Here is a 24166-nt window from a genome sequence, read left to right as displayed (position 1 = left end):
ACCCAGCCTCCTGTTTTCCTGTGTCGTGACCTCCGCCAGTGGGGAGCCGCTGACTCAGAAACACCCTACTATACTATTGCACACACACACACCTAAACAACATGCACACCCCCCCACACCCACAAATGTCAAAGTACCATCCACACTATCAATGTACATCTTACTCTGTAACCGCTTTTTAATTAAACAAAACAATACACACCCCCTTCCACATCATATGCTCTCTATTTAACACATTTCACCTATAACTCAAGTTGCAATACAGGCATCTGTCATACAATTCTAACCATCTTTCTCATATACAAATGTTCACAAATTAAGGGGGCGCAGCCTTAGTTATTAATATTTATTTATAGAAAAAGCAACTTTAGGACTTCGCTGTGTGTGATGTGTGTACTGTATGATGATGTGTGTGATGTGTGTGTGTGTATGACTATGTGAGTTAATTATGTGTATGATGATGTATCAGGGTTGCCTACCCGGGCAGCCTCCCCCCACCCCCCCTCCACAGCAGGGGGGTTCGTGGGAGCAAATTACACATTTCGCATCTTTGCAGCCCCCGCTGTGTAATGCCTGAAATCCCTGCATTGCACTAGGCCGCAATCACATTGGCCACGCCCCCACATTGCTCATCCACCGGCAGCTCCACCCCCATCCCTCCCTGTCAGTGACCTCGCCCCCCCCCCCCCCCCCCACGCCTCACTGACTTGGCTGCCGGAGGGCAGCCAGAAAGTCAGCAAACCTGTGATGTGTGTCTGTGTGTGTGTGTGTGTGTGTGTGTGTGTGTGTGTAATGATGTGTGTATTATGATGTGTGTGTGAGTGTATGATATTGTGTGTGATAAGTGTATGATGTGTGTATGTGATATATTTTGTGAATGATGATGTGTGTTATGTGTGGGTGATATTTTGTGTATGAGGTGTGTGTGATGTGTGTATGATGTGTGTGTGTGATATTTTGTGTATGAGGTGTGTGTGTGATGTGTGTATGATGATGTGTGTGTGATAAATGTATGATGTGTGTATTTGTGTGTGATATTTTGTGTATGATGATGTGTATATGTGTGGGTGATATTTTGTGTATGAGGTGTGTGTGATGTGTGTATGATGATGTGTGTGTGTGATATTTTGTGTGTGATGTATGTGTGTGAGGTGTGTTTTATGTGTGTGTGTGATATTTTGTGTATGAGGTGTGTGTGTGATGTGTGTATGATGTGTGTGTGATATTTTGTGTATGAGGTGTGTGTGATGTGTGTATGATGATGTGTGTGTGATATTTTGTGTATGAGGTGTGTGTGATGTGTGTGATATTTTGTGTATGAGGTGTGTGTGATGTGTGTATGATGTGTGTGTGATATTTTGTGTATGAGGTGTGTGTGATGTGTGTATGATGATGTGTGTGTGATATTTTGTGTATGAGGTGTGTGTGTGATGTGTGTATGATGTGTGTGTGATATTTTGTGTATGAGGTGTGTGTGATGTGTGTATGATGATGTGTGTGTGATATTTTGTGTATGAGGTGTGTGTGATGTGTGTGATATTTTGTGTATGAGGTGTGTGTGATGTGTGTATGATGTGTGTGTGATATTTTGTGTATGAGGTGTGTGTGATGTGTGTATGTATGATGTGTGTGTGTGATATTTTGTGTGATGTGTGTAGTGTGGTGCAGGTAGGAAGGGGGAAGAAAAACACTATACAGTATATTATATTTATTTATGTTTGACTTTGTATGAGTTTGTTTCATTTGTTATATGTTGTATAAATCGTATATGTAACCTTACAGGAAGTAGTCAAACATAGATCACATTAACAGAGAGTGAGACGGGTTATGTGACATATACTGAAGCAATTAAACTAGAAATATTATGTGAAAAATATATTAATGATTGAATAAACATACATATTTCAATGCCGCGGAGGCTCAGAATGGGGCGTGAGGATACACACTTATTAGCTCTTATTACTGTGAGGTGTATGTGACACATAATGCAGGTGGAAGGTGTATTGTGTACCCAGGACTGAAGTCTATTCATGTGTTTTATAATTAGGAACTAAAATATTTTTACTGCCCTTGTAGCCAAGCACATTATTTCAATTTGCTATCCAGTGACTATATAAATGGGATATATACAGTATATAACGGGAGGGGTGAATCTCTCCCTGCAGCCAGAGGAAATGTTTTCCCCATTAACAATTGCTTATCCACAATAAAGCTGTCTCTATTGTTTAATTTTAAAGCAACCCCTGTATTATTATTCTTCCACAGCTGGGATCAGTGTAGGGAGAGGCAGGGGGTGCCGGACGGCTCCCCGACAGTCAGGATTCCGACAGTCATTCCTCCGACGTTGGAATCCCGACTGCTCCCTCGTGGGGGTCCACGACCCCCATAGATGGAGAATAAAATAGGTGGCGATCGCAGCTCGCCACCGTGCCTGCAGCGTGGCGAGCGAAGCGAGCCCGCAAGAGGCTTCATTGCGCTCCCCCCACTGTGCAGTCGGGATTCCGACATCTGAGTAATGACTGTGGGAATCCCGACTGTCGGTGTGTTATACCACACCCGAGGCAGGTGTAGGCTTTAGCCTCCTCTCCTGATATACTCTGTGCTGCTGGGGACCCTGCTCCTCCCACTATTTAACTCTCAGTCTGTGGCTTCCTGCTGACTCCATTCCCCTCCTCACATCATGTCACTGCCCCGTCACATACAGCCCTGTCCTCACTGACATATCACTCATCCCCTGATATACTCTGTGCTGCTGGGGACCCTGCTCCTCCCACTATATAACTCTCAGTCTGTGGCTTCCTGCTGCCTCCATTCCCCTCCTCACATCATGTCACTGCCCCTGTCACATGCAGCCCTGTCCTCACTGACACATCACTCATCTCCTGATATACTCTGTGCTGCTGGGGATCCTGCTCCTCCCACTATATAACTCTCAGTCTGTGGCTTCCTGCTGCCTCCATTCCCCTCCTCACATCATGTCACTGCCCCTGTCACAGGCAGCCATGTCCTCACTGACACATCACTCATCTCCTGATATACTCTGTGCTGCTGGGGACCCTGCACCTCTCACTATATAACTCTCAGGCTGTGGCTTCCTGCTGCCTCCATTCCCCTCCTCACATCATGTCACTGCCCCTGTCACATGCAGCCCTGTCCTCGCTGACACATCACTCATCTCCTGATATACTCTGTGCTGCTGGGGACCCTGCTCCTCCCACTATATAACTCTCAGTCTCTGGCTTCCTGCTGCCCCCATTCCCCTCCTCACATCATGTCACTGCCCCTGTCACATGCAGCCCTGTCCTCACTGACACATCACTCATCTCCTGATATACTCTGTGCTGCTGGGGATCCTGCTCCTCCCACTATATAACTCTCAGTCTGTGGCTTCCTGCTGCCTCCATTCCCCTCCTCACATCATGTCACTGCCCCTGTCACATGCAGCCCTGTCCTCGCTGACACATCACTCATCTCCTGATATACTCTGTGCTGCTGGGGACACTGCTCCTCCCACTATTTAACTCTCAGTCTGTGCCTACAAGTTGAAAACAGTTCAGTGTCCACAATAACATAACATTTAATACACTGAAAACACACATATGCTTAGGGATGAATTCACAAAAGGTCAAACTGCATTCGATGGCGTGCGGTGCATCCTACGGTAATCTCCCTGATTTTAGTTTTCAGAAGCAGGCACCTATGGGTTAATTATTCAGAAGGCATAAACATATATTACATACTGTACTGTGTTTTTGACAAATATATATAATAAAATAACATAAAAATATATATATATATATATCATTCACTGCATAACATAATAGTTGTCACTTGTCAGCCGGATTATAATGTAACTATTCTACAAAGGCGACATGTATAATCACTGATCACTATGAATGTTTATTTATTATATAGTTCTGTCACAAACACTATGCAGGGTTGGCTGACCCCCCCAGAATGGCTGGGAAGGGCCCAGAAATTGGGTCCAGCCTCCCGGCCCCCCAGAAATGGGGGAAAACCCTCCCGCAGAGCCATACATCTCCTGTGTGTGGCACCCCCACTCTGGGGACAGTGATAAATAGGTTGCCAAGCAACCGACTCACCAGGAATGCAGAAGGAGGCCGGTGAGCGGAGGAAGGCAGCGCTGAAAAGGTAGAGATGGCCATCAACCATCGATGATTTGAAATCATCGATGGTTCATGGCCGATGTCGAATACTTTTGCCATCGATATGGTTCGCTCTTTTTTTTTTTACAAAAAGCCGGGACACTGAGCATAGCTCCGCCCCCCGACACCCGCGAAGCCCTGCCCCCGTGTTTTGATTGGCCCACAGGCCAATCCATCAAACACAATGGATGACCATCGATATGTAAAAATATCGATGGTCATCCACTGAATAGTTTAGCACTATCGATGGCCAGTTGCAGAATTGCCATCGATGGCAACCATTGATGGCAATGGCATCGATGGCCATCCCTACAGAAAGGGTGCCCGCCATGTGACAAACGGGCCAAACAGCGGAGTGACGTGCTGCTGTGCGCAGGCGGAGGGAGAAGCTACACCGCGTATGGGGAGGTGGCCGAGCAGGCAAGAGAGGCAGCGTGTGGCAGAGGTCGGGACCCGGCACGTGAGCAGAGCACAGGGGGCAGACGGAGCCTGACCTAGAGCCGCGATCTGATACACGGCAGTGCAGGAGCCACCGGGAGGAGTGCCCGGCATCCAGCCCCGAGACCCAGGCGTGCAGAGCGAGAAGAGGCGGGCCTCCTGCAGCAGCACACAGACGGGCCTCTTTGATGGCATACAGGCCTCTTTGAAGGCATACCTGCTTCCTTGCCATACCGACTTCCTTCCATACCGACTTCCTTGCCAACTGCTCTAGCTTCCTGGTGTCCGATGAGGAGGATCCCTACACCGGTTTTGTAAATCCCTTCATCCGTCTGATGCCATCATTGAGGCCCGGATCCAGAAAAAGCCTGTTCTTTTGCAGTATTGCTAGTGGGAGTTTGATGCATGCGATTTTTAGCGTCAATCTATTGTGAGTTTTATGTGTAAATTAAAATTTGCCTTTCACCATAAATACTACACTATGATGTTTTTTGTGTCTCACCCCTGTTGTGATACCGATAATTGAGTAAGGGGTGCTTCTTATCTTTTGTCATTTCACACCATTCCTGTCTTTCCAATGTATGGATATGCCACGTAACATCTAAGTTATGTATATTTTGCCTTTTTTCACCTAAAGGTGTTATTTATCTGCATGATATCACGGTCAGATAGCGCCAAATCAGTCACAAATTCTTTTTTGCACTTATTTATTACCTTTTAGTGGATGGATGATCACTATTTGTTTTCTGATAGCTGAATGTCTGAATATTTGCCTATTTTTTAGTTCACCATTTTGTTTGCTATATTTGAATAAATAACCCTGACTTGCTTATTGTTTTTTAGCTCCTCTCCGGGAGAGGCACAGGAAGATTACCCGATTTTTGGGAGCCTCCCGGCCATTCCGGGAGGGCAGTTTATATAATAACTGTTCACATTTTGTATTACGGGTCTATGTTCTTAGCTTTGGAGAGAGATAATGTGAACGTAGAAAATTTGTTTAAAAAATGAGTTAAAAGCTGATTAGCTGGTACTCTATCTCCATGTACTTTATCTTTCTCCATTTACTAAGATCGAATGGGTACGTATTTGTAGCCATTCGATGTGAAAACTTTCACACATCCAATAATTTACTAAAGAACAAATGTATACGATTCATATTTTTTCCCGTTCGTATTTTTTAGAATGTCTAAAAAATACAAATGAATCCACCATCGAAAGAATACGTCCGTAAGTCCCCATTCATTTCAATGGTATCGTCAAATTTACTATAATTGCTACCGGTGAATACGAATTCATCAGTAAATACAAATGTCAAACAGAACATCTTTTCCACCCGCATGTGGCTGACGCCAGATCCGTGCAGGCTTCTCAGAGTAAAAATAAGAGTTAATAATCAGCTCTAACCAGCCCCGGGCTCAAAGAACCGGTCCTGGTTTTAGAAATTCAGGGGCCAAAGAAGCTGGGGGTCCCCAGGATTTCTAAACCCAGCACCAAGTTCAAGGGCCGGTCCTGGTTCCCAAAATATAGAGCACAAAATGAACAGGGGTCCCCCGTATTTTGACAACCAGCATAGGGCCCAAACAGCAAGCAGGGTAATGTCACAGCCAGGGGAAAATTTGTATACAAGTTCCCCCGGCCAAAGCATTATCCCCCTGACTGGTCAGCCCAGGCAGGGACCCTGGGGGAGTGAAGGACCCCTTCCCAATAAAGGGGACCCCCTTAGAGGATAACCCCTGCCCGGGCTGAAGCCTGGGGCTGTCCTCGATGCCCCAGGGCAGAGGGCACAGGGCTGATGATTTGTATAAAACAAATAGAATATAAACTATTGTGTCTTGTTGTCAATCTACAAGTCTCAGCAAGCCTGCATGCGCATGGAGGGACTTGGAGAACCACAAGTCCCAGCATGCGGGCCATTAATGGATGGTATCCTCTTCGAGCAGTAGTAGGCGTTCCGGGGGTTAAAATAAGAAAACACACACCCGGACCATCTTACGGGAGAAGCCATATGTGTTTGTTTTCATTTATGGCTCCTCCCCCACAGCCAATCAGAAGCAGAGCTCTGTCATGGTATTTGCCTTTGTGCATTGTTACCTGCCAGCTACGCCAAAAATGCCACGCTGATCTTCTCACTGGTGCCATCTGGGCACACATACCCTTGGTAGGTACATGTAATGTTTGGGCTGAGCGGCAGGAGCAGGCCCTGGGGTGTCTGTTGTATATTATTTATTTTTATTTTAGAATGATCTTTCACGGCAGAACATGGCACTCACCTCATGATGCCCAGCGATGGTGCCAATGTGAAGGGCGGTGAGAGCTCCATACCCCACCTGTTGAATATCCGCCCCGCCGTGCAGTAACGCCGTCAGCAGCTCAGCGTTATCCTAAACACAACAAAACATATTTCGTAAACAGATTCTCTTATACAGTGTATGTGTTATGTCAAAAAATTCTGGGCTCCCCCAAGGCCGGATGATCAGATTATTTGAGTCTCTCTTTCTCGTCCTTGCTGCCTTCTTCTTCCTCTAGCTAATCAGGGTGACGCCCAGGTGCTGCCCTACCTCCTACTCGCCCACCGGGGTCTTTGATCAGAAGCCTTCAGCCACCGGAGTCTGTTATGTGCCGCACCTCATCCTGTTCTGTCAAATGCTCCTCTGCATACAAGGTTATTGTTTTATATCATTAATATATATATTTACTGACACCCCAAATTGATGTCATATCTGTTTCTGTGGGCACTAAAGTCACCCCGGTGACACGGAATGTCTGTAATCTTTTTTACAAATTTTCCTTGTTTCCCTTTTTGCACCCTGTAAATGTTTGTTGATGACAATTGAGGAAACGACCTTTGGGCGGACAATATAGAGATGTCCCGGCTATCACAGAATTGCTTTCTATTCGCTTCTAGAAAATACAATTGGATAGTTTCTCAGGTCCCACCTATCTAACGTTCCAGGCATCGGCTAATGGTCATTTATAGAGAGGCCGGATGGATTTATATATACAGTACCCCCAAAGCGTTCACAGTTTTCCACAATTAAAGAAAAGACCCAGTGTTCTTATATACGGGCAGTACTGGTTAGGATTACTGCTTGCAGCACCGAGGTCATGGGTTCTATCCCCACCATGTTATATATATACGGGGCAGTACTGGTTAGGATTACTGCTTACAGCACCGAGGTCATGGGTTCTTTCCCCACCATGTGTTATATATATATGGGCAGTACTGGTTAGGATTACTGCTTGCAGCACCGAGGTCATGGGTTCTATTCCCATCATGACCCTAACTGTGCGGCGTTTGTATATTGTCCCCGTACTTGCGTGGGTTTCCTCTGGGAACTCAGGTTTCCTCCCACAATCCAAAAATATACTGGTAGGTTAATTGGCTCCCAACAATATTAACCCTAGAATGTCATTGTGTGCAGGTACAAGTGATAGGGAATATAGATTGTAAGCTCCGCTGGGGAAGGGACTGATGTGAATGTTCGAATATTCTCTGTAAAGAACCGTGGAATATGTTTGCGCTATATAATAAAAAATAAATAATAATATGGCATAAAGATGCACCGTGTATGAGGACATCTGTCTGTAGAACATAATATATATATATATATATATATATATATATATATATATATATATATATATATATATATATATATATATATATATACATACAGTTCCACAAGAGAAAAGGCACACGGACACCAGTCATCAGTTTCAAAATGATATATTGGGCATAGCACTATCTAGCGCTTTCGGGGACACCACCCCGTCTTCAGGATAACTGCCCTGCACAAACAAGTGACCAAACCGTGCTCCCCATCCCCCCACACAATAAATAGCAAACATAGAGTAATCAGATGTTTGCTATTTATTGTGTGGGGGGATGGGGAGCACGGTTTGGTCACTTGTTTGTGCAGGGCAGTTATCCTGAAGACGGGGTGGTGTCCCCGAAAGCGCTAGATAGTGCTATGCCCAATATATCATTTTGAAACTGATGACTGGTGTCCGTGTGCCTTTTCTCTTGTGGAACTGTATATATATATATATATATATATATATATATATATATATATATATATATATATATATATATATATATATATATATATATATATATATATATATATATATATCACATATCCTTGGCTGATGCTCAGGACCACACACTGACGACAGCTAAACTGTGGAAAAATGCACAAGACAGAGATGCGATACCGTTACGCGCGCCATACTGCAGCGAGGAAACCTTGCACTTAGGGTCCAATATAAACCTTTTCAACCAGGTCTGAATTCAGACTCTGGCCGATGTTTGGGCTATTGCACATGCGCGATGCCTGGCAGTGAATGGCTTTGGCAAATGTTTCTGTTTGCAAGCTGACAGGGGGTGGGCATGTGGGGGGGGGGCGGATCCCGGCTATTTTTAATGGCGCGCCCAATGAAAAAGTGGGAGTGCATGAGCCAGCAACACGTGGTCACACAAGAACAGTAGGCACCGCATCTGGCCCGTGACCAGCTGGGTCACCGATACTGTCGCCGGTCAGTGTTCCCGGGGGCTCAGCTGCCCTAATTGTCATTATTTATATAAATTGTCCCACAAAATATTAAAGGTCAGATACAGCCAAGGATTTAAAAGTGATAATGTGCCATCTGATATATACTCTATCAATTATTCACACTCCATCTCCCAATTAAAGGCAGACTTTGCAAAATGGCAATATTTGCCCCTCTCATACTTGGGACGGTGTCAGCTATATAGAATGGTCTCCTTTCCTCGCCTTTTGTACCCAGTCCAGATGCTGCCATATCTTATAAATAAACAAGACGCCATGCTGATCAATAGAGCCCTCACAAAATTTATATGGGTAGGCAAACGTCCGAGAATTGCATTATTCAAGCTACAGCAACCCCTGTCTCTGGGTGGTATCAACCTCCCTAATATTCAGGAATATGCATTAGCATCCAACATGAGGTGTGCCCTGGACTGGGTGCAAGGGACCAACCACTATGTTGACCAAGCTATAGACCAAGCATTTCTTCCTAACTCCACATTAGCTGCCCACCTACACTCCCCAATGGGAACTATGGAAACGGCCATAAAAACTAACCCCTTGTTGTATACTCCGTATATAGCCTGGCGATCATGGAGACAGTGGTCCAAACTATGCTGTACACGATCTTTATTCTCAACCGTAACTGGTAACAGAGCTTTTCAAGAGGGCAGCCCGGATCAGATATATGAGAGATGGCACAACCAGGGCCTGCGACTGATACACCACTTTCTTAACTCAGACCACACTACCATGCTCACACTATCTAACCTAAAAGAAAGGTTCCCAAACATCCACATCCCAATATTCGCATACTTCCAAGTCAGAAGCTACATCACCAGACTACTACCCACTTTACCGAAGGCTGAATTCACTAACACCTTAAATAACTTGATAATCACAAGTGAGGGAAGAAGGTCAATTTCGACATCAGTATTATATGACCTTATTAGGAAGAAAATTAATCTCACCATTAATACCACAGGACTCTCCAAATGGCAGGACACATCGCCAGGTCTAGGCACTCTCGATGTAATCAGACTCACAGTCAAACTCAACAAACAGCTGGTCTCTGCATCATATGCAGAAATGCAATACAAAATCTTACACAGGGCCTATTTCACCCCAAAGCTCAGACACATAACTGGAATAGCAGATAATTCAAACTGTTTCAAATGTTCTTCACCGGACGCAGAGATCACACATTGTCTCTGGTCTTGTAAAGTAGTGCAGACCTTCTGGGACCAGGTACAGGCATACATCACTGATACACTACACATCACGTTCATGATTAATATGACCTGGGCTTTATGGAATTACTACCCCCCATCGCTTAACCCCAAACTCACGCAGGGCACACGACTCCTGTTAGCTAGAATAGCGACAGCAGCAAAAAAAACCATACTCTCAAGGTGGATACATTCGGAGGACATATCGTTCTCACTATGCATGCCCAGACTGATTTATATGTTCCAAATGGATTGGGTCGAATGCATGGGAGACGTAGAGACCAGATCGGGGAAATTTTTTGATATATGGTTACCCTATGTAGCAATATTGCCGACACGCGAAAGGGATACTATAAGGAAAATTGTTCACTTGTCTACCTGGTATAATATGGCTGTTTTAGCAACAGGTAAACCACCCTTCTGAGCTCTGTCAAAACCGCTATGTTTATAATGCATCCGCACTCTTTAGCAAGAAATGCACTCTGGTGGAATGATATATCTGTACTTACTTAAGACTTACTGCTGTACAATGTACCTGTGACGATGAAATTGTATGAATCATACGCAATACAATGTCTGTTGTATATTTCATGTTAATTTGTGAATAAAAATATATATATAAAAAAAAAAAAGTGATAATGTGGAGAGAGATAAACTACCAGCCAATCAACCCCCAACAGTCATTTTTCAGAGCTGATTGGCTGGTACTTTATCTCTGTCAATTTTATCACTTTTCAAGCTTAGTACATCTGGGCCTGTGGTTGTTATTATATACACCACCCGGTAGCAAGGCTAACCGCTAGTTCTGTACGTGAGCATTATATTATATTTAAATGAAATATATGAAATCTATAACCTTAAGGTGTCCATACACGCTGCGATTATCACATGCGTTTTGTACTTTTAAAGTACAAAATACATCGCGGGGATGCGATGCGATGCACGTCCCCACAGGTACAATATTGTAAAGCACATAAAGTATCTGCAGGCAGTACTTTTTGTGCTTCATTGCATCGCATCGCATCAGTACAGGAGTACATGCGATGCGATGTCCATTAGTATTAACTTATAATTTTTTTTAAAAAAAGTGGCTAAAATCGCATCTCATCGCATCGAACCCGCAAAGTACAGTACATCGCATCGCATCCCCTTTAAGTGCCAAGATCGCATTGCAGCTTGAAGTCCAAAAAGCACAGCACACAAAATCGGTGCGTGTATGGGCACCTTTAGTTTTATCTGGTTGCATTACTCGTGTGTGCTGCAAATTGCAAACAAGGAGCAAAGGTTTAACGGGATTCTGATTAGTGTAGAACAAGGGAACGGAACTTCATTTTGCAGAAACAGGATCCGGTTTTGCTGCAGATTTGGCTGCTGGTGCGTAGATCCGTCGTACTATTGTACTGCCTAATTGTGCGGGAGACGGACTGAGAAGCGCCACAGAAGACCTGCAGCTCAGCAGTCAGATGTGATGGCGATAAGAGCGAATGGGCTGTAATTGGTTTGCAGGCTCAGTGATGCGTAGACGGCGTTCTGAGCCTGAGTCAATGAAGGACCCCGGGGAGATGAGACTTGTGGATGTAAGCGGAAACCATCCACACATGCAGAACACATCCGAGAGGCGCCAAGATACAGACCTGAGACATCCCAGATACATCTGTATCATAGATATAACATTCACACACATACAGTATTCATGTGGACAGCTGTGTAGCATAGAGTTGTGTGTAAGTGACAGGCGTACATGAAAGCAGTCTCTATTTCCGCAGGACAGTCAAACAGGGGACAAGCCCTCCCTGGGACGGACCCGGTTTTATTGGATCAGGAGCGGTTTGGGCAGATTGGACAAGTAAGGGCCCAGTCTCATTGGTGACGGCTTCGGTATGATTTACCTACAGTCAAAAGCCCAGCAGTCAAAATACGGACCACCTTTGGCTGATGGTTAACATACTTGAACATTGCTAGTCTATAGCGTGTGAGGAAGAAATTGTGATGTCATTGGCCACGATGCATCTTTACTGAACACACATCATCGCCATGAAACTAATTGAATCACCCCATGACTAGAAACAACAAACTATTTTTGTTGTCATTTACGCATAACACACAGACACACACTACTGTACTTACCTTGTACGCAGCCACGTGCAGCGCGGTGAAGCCGTTCTTGCTGAGTCTGGATGGCCGCAAGCCTTTTAGCATCAGTGATCTAATGTGTGATTTATCACCTGCAAAATAAACACAGCTCTACGTGTAATTACTGATAACGAGAATGTGACGGCAGATAAGACCCCCAACCAGTCAGCCCTACATTATCTGCACAGACATCTCAGAGAGAGCCTCTGGCCACGCGTTTCACCATAATCTGTAGCTACGCAGCAGAATACCGCTACAATTCTACAGACATCATCTCCTCTACAGACATAGCGATGTACTAAGGTGGAGAGAGCCTCTGGCCACGCGTTTCACCATAATACTGCTACAGTTTTACAGCTATCATCTCCTCTACAGTCACAGCGATGTACTAAGGTGGAGAGAGCCTCTGGCCACGCGTTTCACCATAATCTGTAGGTACGCAGCAGAATACCGCTACAATTCTACAGACATCATCTCCTCTACAGACATAGCGATGTACTAAGGTGGAGAGAGCCTCTGGCCACGCGTTTCACCATAATATGTAGCTACGCAGCAGAATGCCGCTATAATTCTACAGCCATCATCTCCTCTACAGACATAGCGATGTACTAAGGCGGAAAGAGCCTCTGGCCACGCGTTTCACCATAATATGTAGCTACGCAGCAGAATGCCACTACAATTCTACAGCCATCATCTCCTCTACAGACATAGCGATGTACTAAGGTGGAGAGAGCCTGTGGCCACGCGTTTTACCATAATATGTAGCTACGCAGCAGAATACCGCTACAATTCTACAGCTATCATCTCCTCTACAGACATAGCGATGTACTAAGGTGGAGAGGGCCTCTGGCCACGCGTTTTACCATAATATGTAGCTACGCAGCAGAATACCGCTACAATTCTACAGCTATCATCTCCTCTACAGTCACAGCGATGTACTAAGGTGGAGAGAGCCTCTGGCCACGCGTTTCACCATAATATATAGCTACACAGCAGAATGCTGCTACAATTCTACAGACATCATCTCCTCTACAGACATAGCGATGTACTAAGGTGGAGAGAGCCTCTGGCCACGCGTTTCACCATAATATGTAGCTACACAGCAGAATGCTGCTACAATTCTACAGACATCATCTCCTCTACAGACATAGCGATGTACTAAGGTGGAGAGAGCCTCTGGCCATGCGTTTCACCATAATACTGCTACAGTTCTACAGCTATCATCTCCTCTACAGTCACAGCGATGTACTAAGGTGGAGAGAGCCTCTGGCCACGCGTTTCACCATAATCTGTAGCTACGCAGCAGAATGCCGATACAATTCTACAGCCATCATCTCCTCTACAGTCACAGCGATGTACTAAGGCAGAGAGAGCCTCTGGCCACACGTTTCACCATAATCTGTAGCTATGCAGCAGAATACCGCTACAATTCTACAGACATCATCTCCTCTACAGACATAGCGATGTACTAAGGTGGAGAGAGCCTCTGGCCATGCGTTTCACCATAATACTGCTACAATTCTACAGGCATCATCTCCTCTACAGTCACAGTGATGTACTAAGGCGGAGAGAGCCTCTGGCCATGCGTTTCACCATAATCTGTAGCTACGCAGCAGAATACCGATACAATTCTACAGACATCATCTCCTCTACAGACATAGCGATGTACTAATGCGGAAAGAGCCTCTGGCCACGCGTTTCACCATAATATGTAGCTACGCAGCAGAATACAGATACAATTCTACAGGCATCATCTCCTCTACAGTCACAGTGATGTACTAAGGCGGAGAGAGCCTCTGGCCATGCGTTTCACCATAATCTGTAGCTACGCAGCAGAATACCGATACAATTCTACAGGCATCATCTCCTCTACAGACATAGCGATGTACTAATGCGGAAAGAGCCTCTGGCCATGCGTTTCACCATAATCTGTAGCTACGCAGCAGAATACCGATACAATTCTACAGGCATCATCTCCTCTACAGTCACAGTGATGTACTAAGGCGGAGAGAGCCTCTGGCCATGCGTTTTCACCATAATCTGTAGCTACGCAGCAGAATACTGATACAATTCTACAGCCATCATCTCCTGTACAGTCACAGCGATGTACTAAGGCGGAGAGAGCCTCTGGCCATGCGTTTCACCATAATCTGTAGCTACGCAGCAGAATACCGATACAATTCCACAGGCAGACACAGCGATGGTCTAAGGTGGAGAGAGTCAATTGGGGACATTTACTAAGATGGTAGTTCTGTATCACATGGGATGTTGCTATGGGCAACCAATCAGATTCTTCTGTTATTTTATTTAGCACCTCTAGAATATAATAGATAGAATCTGATTGGTTGCCCATGGCAACATCCCATGTGATACAGAACTACCATCTTAGTAAATGTCCTCCATTATGCCTGGATGCTTGTTTTGTGTATATTGCCGGACATATTGGGTGATATTCTCTCTCGTGTAACTGGACTAAAAGTCGACAGTCAAAAGGTCGACATTCAAATGTCAAATAGTCAAAAGGTCGACATGAGTTTTTAAGATAGAAATGAGTTTTCAATGATTTTTTTGTAAAAAAAAAAAACGACTTGTTCATCTTTTACCATCCATGTGGGCATAGAGTTAGATTATAATAGTGTGCCGAGCAAAAGCGCAGCGAGCCATGCCAGAGGTCACGGTATACTTATACGGTGTCCATGCCGACCTATGTCATCAAATGCTGGCCATTCCCCCTCCTCCATCCCCCTGCCTGCCCCCTATGGAGCGAATACCTCAGCGGGTATGAAACTCGCCAAAGGCGTTCCCTCCGGAGGTTTGCTCGGAATTGGTATGGAATCCCAGCGGTCAGAATCCCAACGTCGGAATCCCGACCGTTGAAATCCCGACAAGGGGGGGGGGGGACGTGGATCGCCCCCCCCTTGCGGGCTCGCTACGCTCTGCCCACAACAGAGGGACAAAGTGCCGGGATTCTGGCGACGGGATTTGTGCAAATTCGCGCATTCACAAACCCCGAACATCAAGGATGGGAATTCGGCCCGTTATGATTGGAACTGAACCGGCCCCAGAGTTCCATTCAATCACCTCCTGTCATTTTTGTGGGCCAGCTGCAATAGGCTTCAAAAGTGATAAAATGGAGAGTGATTAGCAACCAACCAATCAGCTCCTGCCTGACATTTTTCAAACACAGCCTGTGACATGTCAGGTAGGAGCTGATTAGCTGGCTGTTTATCACTCTCCATTTTAACACTTTTGAAGCTTAGTGCATCTGGCCCACAGTCTGTAAAATGGCAGAGAAAAGAGGATTGGTACTTTACCTCTCTCCACTTTCTCTCTCTACAATGGCTCTATGTACGCCGAGAAAGATAAAGTAGATGGAGATAACGTCCCAGCCAATCCGCTCCTTTCTCTCATGTTATAGGCTTACTACAAAGACCCCCCAAGGCTTGATATACTCCCCCACCCGGTCAGACACCAAGTTTTCAGATAAAACCCTGTTTATGTTGGAAAAGTTTGAATTACAATTTGCTTCTCGGCGCTCATTTGAATAAAAAGATTGCTCTGCTTATTCTACCATTAAATGTGTTTATTTTTATATTCATTCCTTAAATAAAAGTAGTATTTTGTATCCCATCGTCACATACTTACCACCACAGATACAGCACAAGTGCAGGAGAGATAGGCCATTCTCTGTCCGATAGTTTAAATTGACTTTGCTGAAGGCTTCGTCTGAGCTGCAAAATAGATTTTACAGCTGATCACACCGGCACCATCGGACGGGGGCTTTATTTAGTTATGTGAATTTTAATCAGACACATATGAAATAAGAAAAAAATGAAATCATTGATGGGTTTAAACAGAGTTACAATGGCTGGCAGCATAACACTGAAGTGGGATTACATTCAGAAAAGGAAAATGCTTATTTTAATACTCCATGCATAAAGCATCTAGTGTATACGGTAGTAATATATAGACGTTCCGATAACACCTTATGTACATTCTACAGACTCAATTGTGTCTGATTGGTATAACATGGGCATTTGTGGTGGCAGCGGGGGTTTGTTATATACAGGGGTGTAGATACCGTAGGTGCAGCTTCTATGGGGCCCAGACCAGAGAGGGGCCACATTCCCTGTCACAGTTACATGTGTTATATACAGGGTGTAACTACCATAGGTGCAGGGGGTGCAGCTGCTATGTGGCCCAGAGGTGAGAGGGGCCACCTTCCCTGTCACAGTTACATGTGTTATATACAGGGGTGTAACTACCATAGGTGCAGGGGGTGCAGCTGCTATGGGGCCAAGAGCTGAGAGGGGCCACCTTCCCTGTCACAGTTACAGTTGTTATATACAGGGTGTAGCTACCATAGGTGCAGGGAGTGCAGCTGCTATGGGGCCCAGAGCTGAGAGGGGCCACCTTCCCTGTCACAGTTACATATGTTATATACAGGTGTGTAGCTACCATAGGTGCAGGGAGTACTGCTGCTATGGGGCCCAGAGCTGAGAGGGGCCACCTTCCCTGTCACAGTTACATGTGTTATATACAGGGGTGTAGCTACCTTAGGTGCAGGGAGTGCAGCTGCTATGGGGCCTAGAGCTGAGAGGGGCCACCTTCCCTGTCACAGTTACATGTGTTATATATAGGGGTGTAGCTACCATAGGTGCAGGGAGTACTGCTGCTATGGGGCCCAGAGGTGAGAGGGGCCACCTTCCCTGTCACAGTTACATGTGCTATATACAGAGGTGTAACTACCATAGGTGCAGGGAGTACTGCTGCTATGGGGCCCAGAGCTGAGAAGGAATTCTCCCATTTATTAAAACTTGCAACAAATTTTACAATATTTACAATATATCACAATAAATAAATAAATAAATAGTATTTTACAAATGAAATCTTAATACATAACATAAATGAATGCAAACCGCAATATCAAAGGATACATCTGCCTAATAAGCAAAATATCAATAGAGAAATATATACACATGAATATTAACTTTATAACTACTTCATCCCAATATTGCAAAGGAAAACTGAGCAAGGCTTTTTAGATCTATGCAAAACCTGTTCCATTAAAAAACCCTTATTACCAAAATCTACAGGATGTGAAAAGATAGAAAGTTCCAGCTAAACCTGGAAAAGGATATCTGCCACCCACTTAAGGGGGTTTCAGGCGGCCCCACCAATTGGACCACCTGACAGCATCCACCCTTTTCCGGTCTAGATCCATCATCCTCTCCACCTCGTGCAGAATCAAATCCACCACCACTTCACAAGGAAGGATTTTATCTTTTAGGGAAACCTGACACCGTGCCATCCATGTGTGGTATCTAACTACTAAACTGACTAAATAAATTGTGGTCAAATTAAATACACCATATCTTCTGAATGCTCCATAAGCCCACTCTGGGTAACTAAGCCCCGAAAGGCACGGGATACCCAAAGCTCCTGAAACTCTCTTGTAAACATTTACATTAAAGGGGCACTTGATCAAGAAATGGTCCATCGTCTCCACCTCCCCTAGACACTCCTCCCGTGGACAACCACAATCATTGGCATTTCTCCACATCATGTTCCCCTTCACGTAAAGCTTCCCATGGAAAGAAAGCCAAGCAATGTCTCTAAACTTCGGCGGTATTCTCTCTGAATTTATGAGAGCCAATCCAGCCAAAGCGACATCACTCGGGCAATCCCTTAGTGACAACGGAACATGAAAGTGGGTTCGCAAAATCCTGTCCCCCAACTCCTTCCTGGAAAGGTTTTGTACTTCCCCCACTTCCAGACCCCAACGCTTTGTCACCTTCAAGCTCTGGATAACGTAGATCGGAAGATACCCTTTCCGAATTTGAAGATTCTTCACTTGGCCACCACCTAACCAAAGTTTGAGGAAGGGGGACACCCAGACTTCAAATCCACTTATCCATCGAGGAGGAGTTTCTAACAATAAACTCCCAAGATTAAGTTTTAAAAAGGTTGTAACAAAAAAGACGACAGGGTTGATCATGCCAGCCCCTCCTTCTTTCCTCGACTTGTAAGTAATACCTCTCTTGATTAGGTTCATCCTGTTTCCCCAAAATAAAAGGAAAAACAAGGAGTTCAACCTGGCCCATAAAGATTGAGGCAAAAAACACACATAGCTGACATATAGAAATAACGGGATCAGGTAAGTTTTGCACAAGTCCACCCTTTCCCTGAAAGAGAATTTACACCTCTTCCAGCACTCCACTTTCTTGGCAGCATTCTCCAGACACTTCACCCAATTTAGAGTGGCATAATCACCATGGTCAAAACAAATACCTAGAATCTTTATCTGAGGACTGGGCCGGGGGAGGCTGTCCGGAAGGGAAAATTCTTCACCTTCCTCCCCCATCCAGAAAGCTTCACACTTCTCTTGGTTTACCCTAGAGCACGAGGCTATAGAGTAGAGCACGAGGCTATAGAGTATTCACAGATGAGCTCTTCCATATCACGTGCCTCTGCCACTGATGACAGAACCACTGTGACATCATCTGCGTAAGCCACCACTTTAAAAGGGAACTCTGGGCCCAGCTGCACCCCTCCCACGTACCGTTTTCTACCCTTCGTATGAAGGGGTCAATCGCGAATACATACAGGAGAGGGCTCAGGGGACATCCCTGACGAACTCCAGAGCTCACCTCAAAAGCAGGGCCCACCCAACCGTTTACAAGTGGGAAGCTCTCGGCCTGACTGTATAATGTTCTGAGCCAATAGACCACCCTGACTGGAAAACCATACCTTTCAAGTAGGGCCCATAGGTACAAGTGGGAAGCTCTCGGCCTGACTGTATAATGTTCTGAGCCAATAGACCACCCTGACTGGAAAACCATACCTTTCAAGTAGGGCCCATAGGTACTCATGATTTACTCGGTCAAAAGCCTTAGACTGATCCAACGCCAGCAAGTATTTTCCCCATTTCTCAGCACGGCACCGTTCTATGGCCTCCCGGACACCAAGGACAGCACTAAATGTGCTTCGACCCTTCACAGTACAGTGCTGGGATGGTGAAAGCAGGTGTTCTGAAAATTCTGACAACCTGTTGAAAAGTACTTTTGCCAAAATCTTTCTATCTGTATTGAGAAGTGCGATGGGGCGCCAGTTCTCAATACGAGATGGGTCCTTCCTCTTGGACAGTAATATGAGGGCAGATATCCTCATAGAAGGAGGGAGGATTCCCCCACCCAGGCACTCATTATATACTTCTACAAGGCGAGGAATCAAGAGGTCAGCAAATACTTTATAAAACTCAGATGTTAAACCATCTGGGCCTGGGGATTTCTTACAACTCAACTTATCAATCGCCATCTTAACTTCCTCTGCTGTCACACTCCTACCCAAGGTTTCAATCGAGGCATCTGGATTACAAAGTCCAGGTGTCTCCCTCAGAAATGTTTCCATCCTCTCTCTGATAAGTGGCTGCTCAGACAAAAGATCGGATGACTCCCAAGATGCCTTCCTTATCCTCACGAAGAACACCCTGTTTGTCAAAAAGACCCCTCACCTCCTTCATATTGACTGATCTTCCGCAATTCTGGTAAGGATCAGGCGAGTGGTATTTGCCAAAATCCCTTTCCAAAATCAAAGAATCCAGATGGTTATACTGATATTCCCTCATCTGAGCCTTCACTCGGGAGATTTCCCCACTATCTCCATCCTCAGAAATCAAGAAATCTAATTTCCTTCTCAAACTCTGGTAGATATTTCTCTTTATCAAGTTCTTTTTAGCTACCAACCTCTTGAAGAATCTCCGAATTCTCTTTTTAATCTCTTCCCACCACTCAGATCTACTCCATCCAGCCTCCAAAAGTGTTTCCTGAGATTGAAAGAAGTCTCTAAGGGATTGTCTAACCTTTTCCTCTTTTAGGAGCTCAGAATTCAATCGCCATAGGCCCCGCCCCTTTTGAGTAGCTTCTGAAGCATTCAAAATGACAGAGAAAAACGTGATCAGAGAACTCTACTGGCTTTACCTCTGGAGGCAAAGTTTTCGAAGTCTCCTTAACAAAAAACCTATCTATTCTAGACCTACGACTACCACTAAAGAAAGTGTAACCCGTGAGGTCTGGAGAATGGCGAACGTGCACATCTACCAGACCTGCCTGTCTAACCATGCTAACTAAAAAATTAGAATCATAGCCCAGGGCTGTCTTTGAACCTCCCCTGTCTTTTGGCCTAATAACGGTGTTGAAATCACCACCAAAGACAATCTGCTGAGCCGTAAAAAGGAACGGTTTTATCTCACTGAAGAGACATTTCCTGTCCCATTTTGACTGTGGTCCATAGATATTAATGAGCCTCAGGTCATGTCCCCTCAGATTGACATCTAAAATCATACACCTACCTGCCTGTAATTCTATAACCCTGTGCACGGTTACCATACCAGTAAAAAGCACTGCCACCCCACTGTACGGCTCGGCCGCAAGAGACCAGTAAGAAGGCCCGCGCTTCCACTCCCTCTTTGCCTTGTGGAGGATGTTCAACTTACTAATTCTGGTCTCTTGCAAAAACAAAAAAATCAATCTCAACCGTATTGAAAAAATCAAAGGCCATAAAACGAGCACGTTCAGAGACTACGGAAGCCACATTAATGGTGGCACATCGTATGGGTTGGGGATCCATGTTTCTTTGGGTTATAAAAGCAGGACCTTGCTCACTTTTCATTTACATTCTTCCCAGACACCCTATTTGAAGACCTAGATCTTCTAGAACATTTCCCTTTGAGAGAGGTTTCCCCCTCCCCAATGGCACCCAGCATGCCATCACTGCCTGACTTCTGGGTCAGACCACCCTTACTTTGTGAGGGTCCAGGATCTGGTGGTTTACTCTCTGACCTAGGAGGTAAACCTGGAACTCTCAATAGGTCTTTTGCAGCTACCCCACTCGGTGCAATTACTGAATTTGACGAATCCATTTCAATTTTTTCCTCATCTTCCTCTACCTGTTGTGTCTCCTCGATTACCATCTCTTGAGTAGGGCAGCCTGTACCATCTATCTCAGAATCTCCAGCTACCTCCTCAGCCCCTAATTCTGTGCCTACCGGATCCCACTCTAATCCCTCTTTTCCACTACTCTCCTCATTCTCCACTTGTTTCCTTCTCTTACCCTGCTTTGCTTTCTTCTTACTAACCTTGGGGACAAAAAATAACTCTTTACCTTTTTTTAGAACCTCCCCCTCCTGTTCTTCATCAGTAGAAAAGACATCAAATCTATTAGAGAGGACTAATTTTTCACTGTCATCCTTTTTCCTCTTCCCTTTATTTTCTTTTTAAATTTTTTCTTTCTTTTCCCCAACATTAGCCGCCCTGGTTTTCACACCTACAAAGACAATTTCTTTGACTAGACCCTCCTTCTCTTTCCTGACAGCTTCCTCCCTCTGTTCTCGCTCACTCTCCATATTATGGCTTGCCCATGGACATCGACTGTAAGGGTGGCCATCCTCCCCACAAAGGTTACATTTAACATCATTACAGTCTCTTGAGATGTGCCCAATTTTCCCACAAAGTGTGCATTTGGTGACATTACAATCACTACTCAAGTGGCGGAAGTCTCCACATCTAAAGCAGGTGCGTGGCTGCCCAGCATAAAAGCACTGGACGCGGTCTCTGCCAATATAGGCCGCAGATGGTATATGCAAGAAACCTTTATCCGTACTTTTTAACTGAACCATAGCCGACCACGCACCTCCCCAGACTCCCATTGTGAAACCAACCTTTATTAAATTAGATTGCACTGTGCAGAATCTGGACAACCAAAACAAAATATCCTGGGCAGGAATGGACTCATTTCTGACTAATATTGTTATTTTAACCTTATCCTGCTTTGTAACCAAATTAGTTCTATAGTTACTATATGGTGCCTGGGATCTGCATGCCTGCCACTTTGTCCAAAAAGCCTGTAAGCCCTGATAGGAAAGGAAACGAAACTTACATCAAAGTCAGGTGTTTTGACTGGATGGATACAGGCATACAGATCTGAAGCATGGAAGCCCAGGCTGAAAATCATCTCTAAAAAGACTTCTTTATTTGGGACTTCACCTGTCCCTGCCCATTTAAATTGCAAAAGATTTCTCCTCTTAGTCATTTGGCCAGCAGTAACTGCTGTTGGGGGTACATTCATATTTACCAAACTAGCATAAGACCTTGTGCCTGGGACAATTTTCTTATTTACTTCATCAGTCTTATTATTTGCAGCATTAGACACATTTACTACATTTCTGGCTTCAAGTCTCTTTTTCTCACTGCTGATTAATTCAGCTCCAGCTTTTAACCTGGCTGGAGCATCCAACTGGCCATACACAGCCTGAATCACTTCCCTACCCCCCTCAGATAAAATGTTTCTGTCCAAGATAGGCATCCCTTGTGCAGTGTTACAAGGCTGCACTAAGTCACTGTGAGAAGCAGAAGTCTGTACAATGTTAGAAACAGCCTTGTCTGTTAACCCATCCCATACAGATAATGTACAAAAGTCACTACCATGCTGAGCTGCTGCAGAGCCCACATTACCAGCTGCTGTAGGAATATCATTATTAGCAGAGACACCCTGATCCATACTAGACAATGTTACCTTTCTGGCATCCTCTGCTGCTGCCAGGACTGACACACTCTCAGTTGATGCTTTACTTTCGAGTTCAGCAGAAAGGGACACAGGTGTGCTACCTGCAGCTTCTGCCATTTCCACAGGCCTCGTTAACAGCTGAGCTCCATCACAATCAGGTAACCCCTTCACTGCTGCCTGCTTCTCCAGTCGCTTCTCCTGTAATTTGGCTTTAACCCTTTCCAGGGTGGTAGAAAGGGATTCAATTGACTCTTTCAGTACAGACCTTTCCCACTTGCGGCAGGTACTTCTTTTTTCCTTTTTATCTGCAATTCTGGACTGTATGCGCTTGGCTTCTTTTTGCAGGTCCTCTATAGAGAAATTGTTAAAGGAATCTTCCTCCTCCTCACCACACTCTTCTTCATCCTCTGTATTACCTGGGGATGTAGGTACATTTTCCAATGCATCTAGAGGCTTCACCTCCCCCCCCGCTTCACTTCCCCCTGGACAAGCAATGGCTGCTACTACTCGACCCTGCATTACTTCATGCAGGGGAGCATCCAGGGAGAGTTTGGGGTTATCCGACTGAGGCTCCAGTTGACCCACTGGAGCCTTGCCCACAGAGCAGGTCACTTCCATTTCTGCTCCATCCTGTGTTCCATCACACAGGAGAGCACCCTGTGGCATAGGGAGGGCTTGCTGCGGCTCTACCTGTACCGAAGCCATGCTGAGGGAACTGCCGTCATTGCCTCTCGAGCTGCTCATGTTGCTACCTGATGCACCAGACTGGCCAACCGCACTAGTTGTCTGGGCACCAGGAATTTTCACTTTGGATTCTGTAGTACCACAACCACGTGAGGACTTCCGGGAGACATGTCCCCCAGGAGGATCCATCCCCCTGGGGGAAAATCGCAGGGAATCCCCCTGCAAACACTGGATGCAGCTGCTGGAGCTCACCAAACACCTTACTCACAGCTGACTCAGCACAGACTGCTGAGACTCCACCCACAAGCCTGTCTGGATTACAGGTGTGCAGAGCCCAGAGCTGAGAGGGGCCACCTTCCCTGTCACAGTTACATGTGTTATATACAGGGGTGTAACTACCATA

General features: G+C 45.3%; 1 protein-coding gene across 1 annotated transcript in view; it reads right to left on the bottom strand.

Annotated features, from left to right (window-relative positions):
• The window catches only part of TNNI3K (TNNI3 interacting kinase), a 178083-nt gene that overhangs the window by 146052 nt on the left and 7865 nt on the right, over positions 1 to 24166 (bottom strand). Inside the window, exons 3-5 of the mRNA XM_083158252.1 lie at positions 16162 to 16247; positions 12511 to 12608; positions 6875 to 6985 (exon numbers count right to left, since the gene is read on the bottom strand). Of these exons, the coding sequence (XP_083014378.1) occupies positions 6875 to 6985; positions 12511 to 12608; positions 16162 to 16247 (295 nt within the window). The remainder of the gene's footprint in view (positions 1 to 6874; positions 6986 to 12510; positions 12609 to 16161; positions 16248 to 24166) is intronic.

This window comes from Crinia signifera, chromosome 8 (assembly GCF_055691185.1).
Source record: "Crinia signifera chromosome 8, ASM5569118v1, whole genome shotgun sequence".
Classification (NCBI taxonomy): domain Eukaryota; kingdom Metazoa; phylum Chordata; class Amphibia; order Anura; family Myobatrachidae; genus Crinia; species Crinia signifera.
This window is presented reverse-complemented; position numbering and strand designations above follow the sequence as displayed.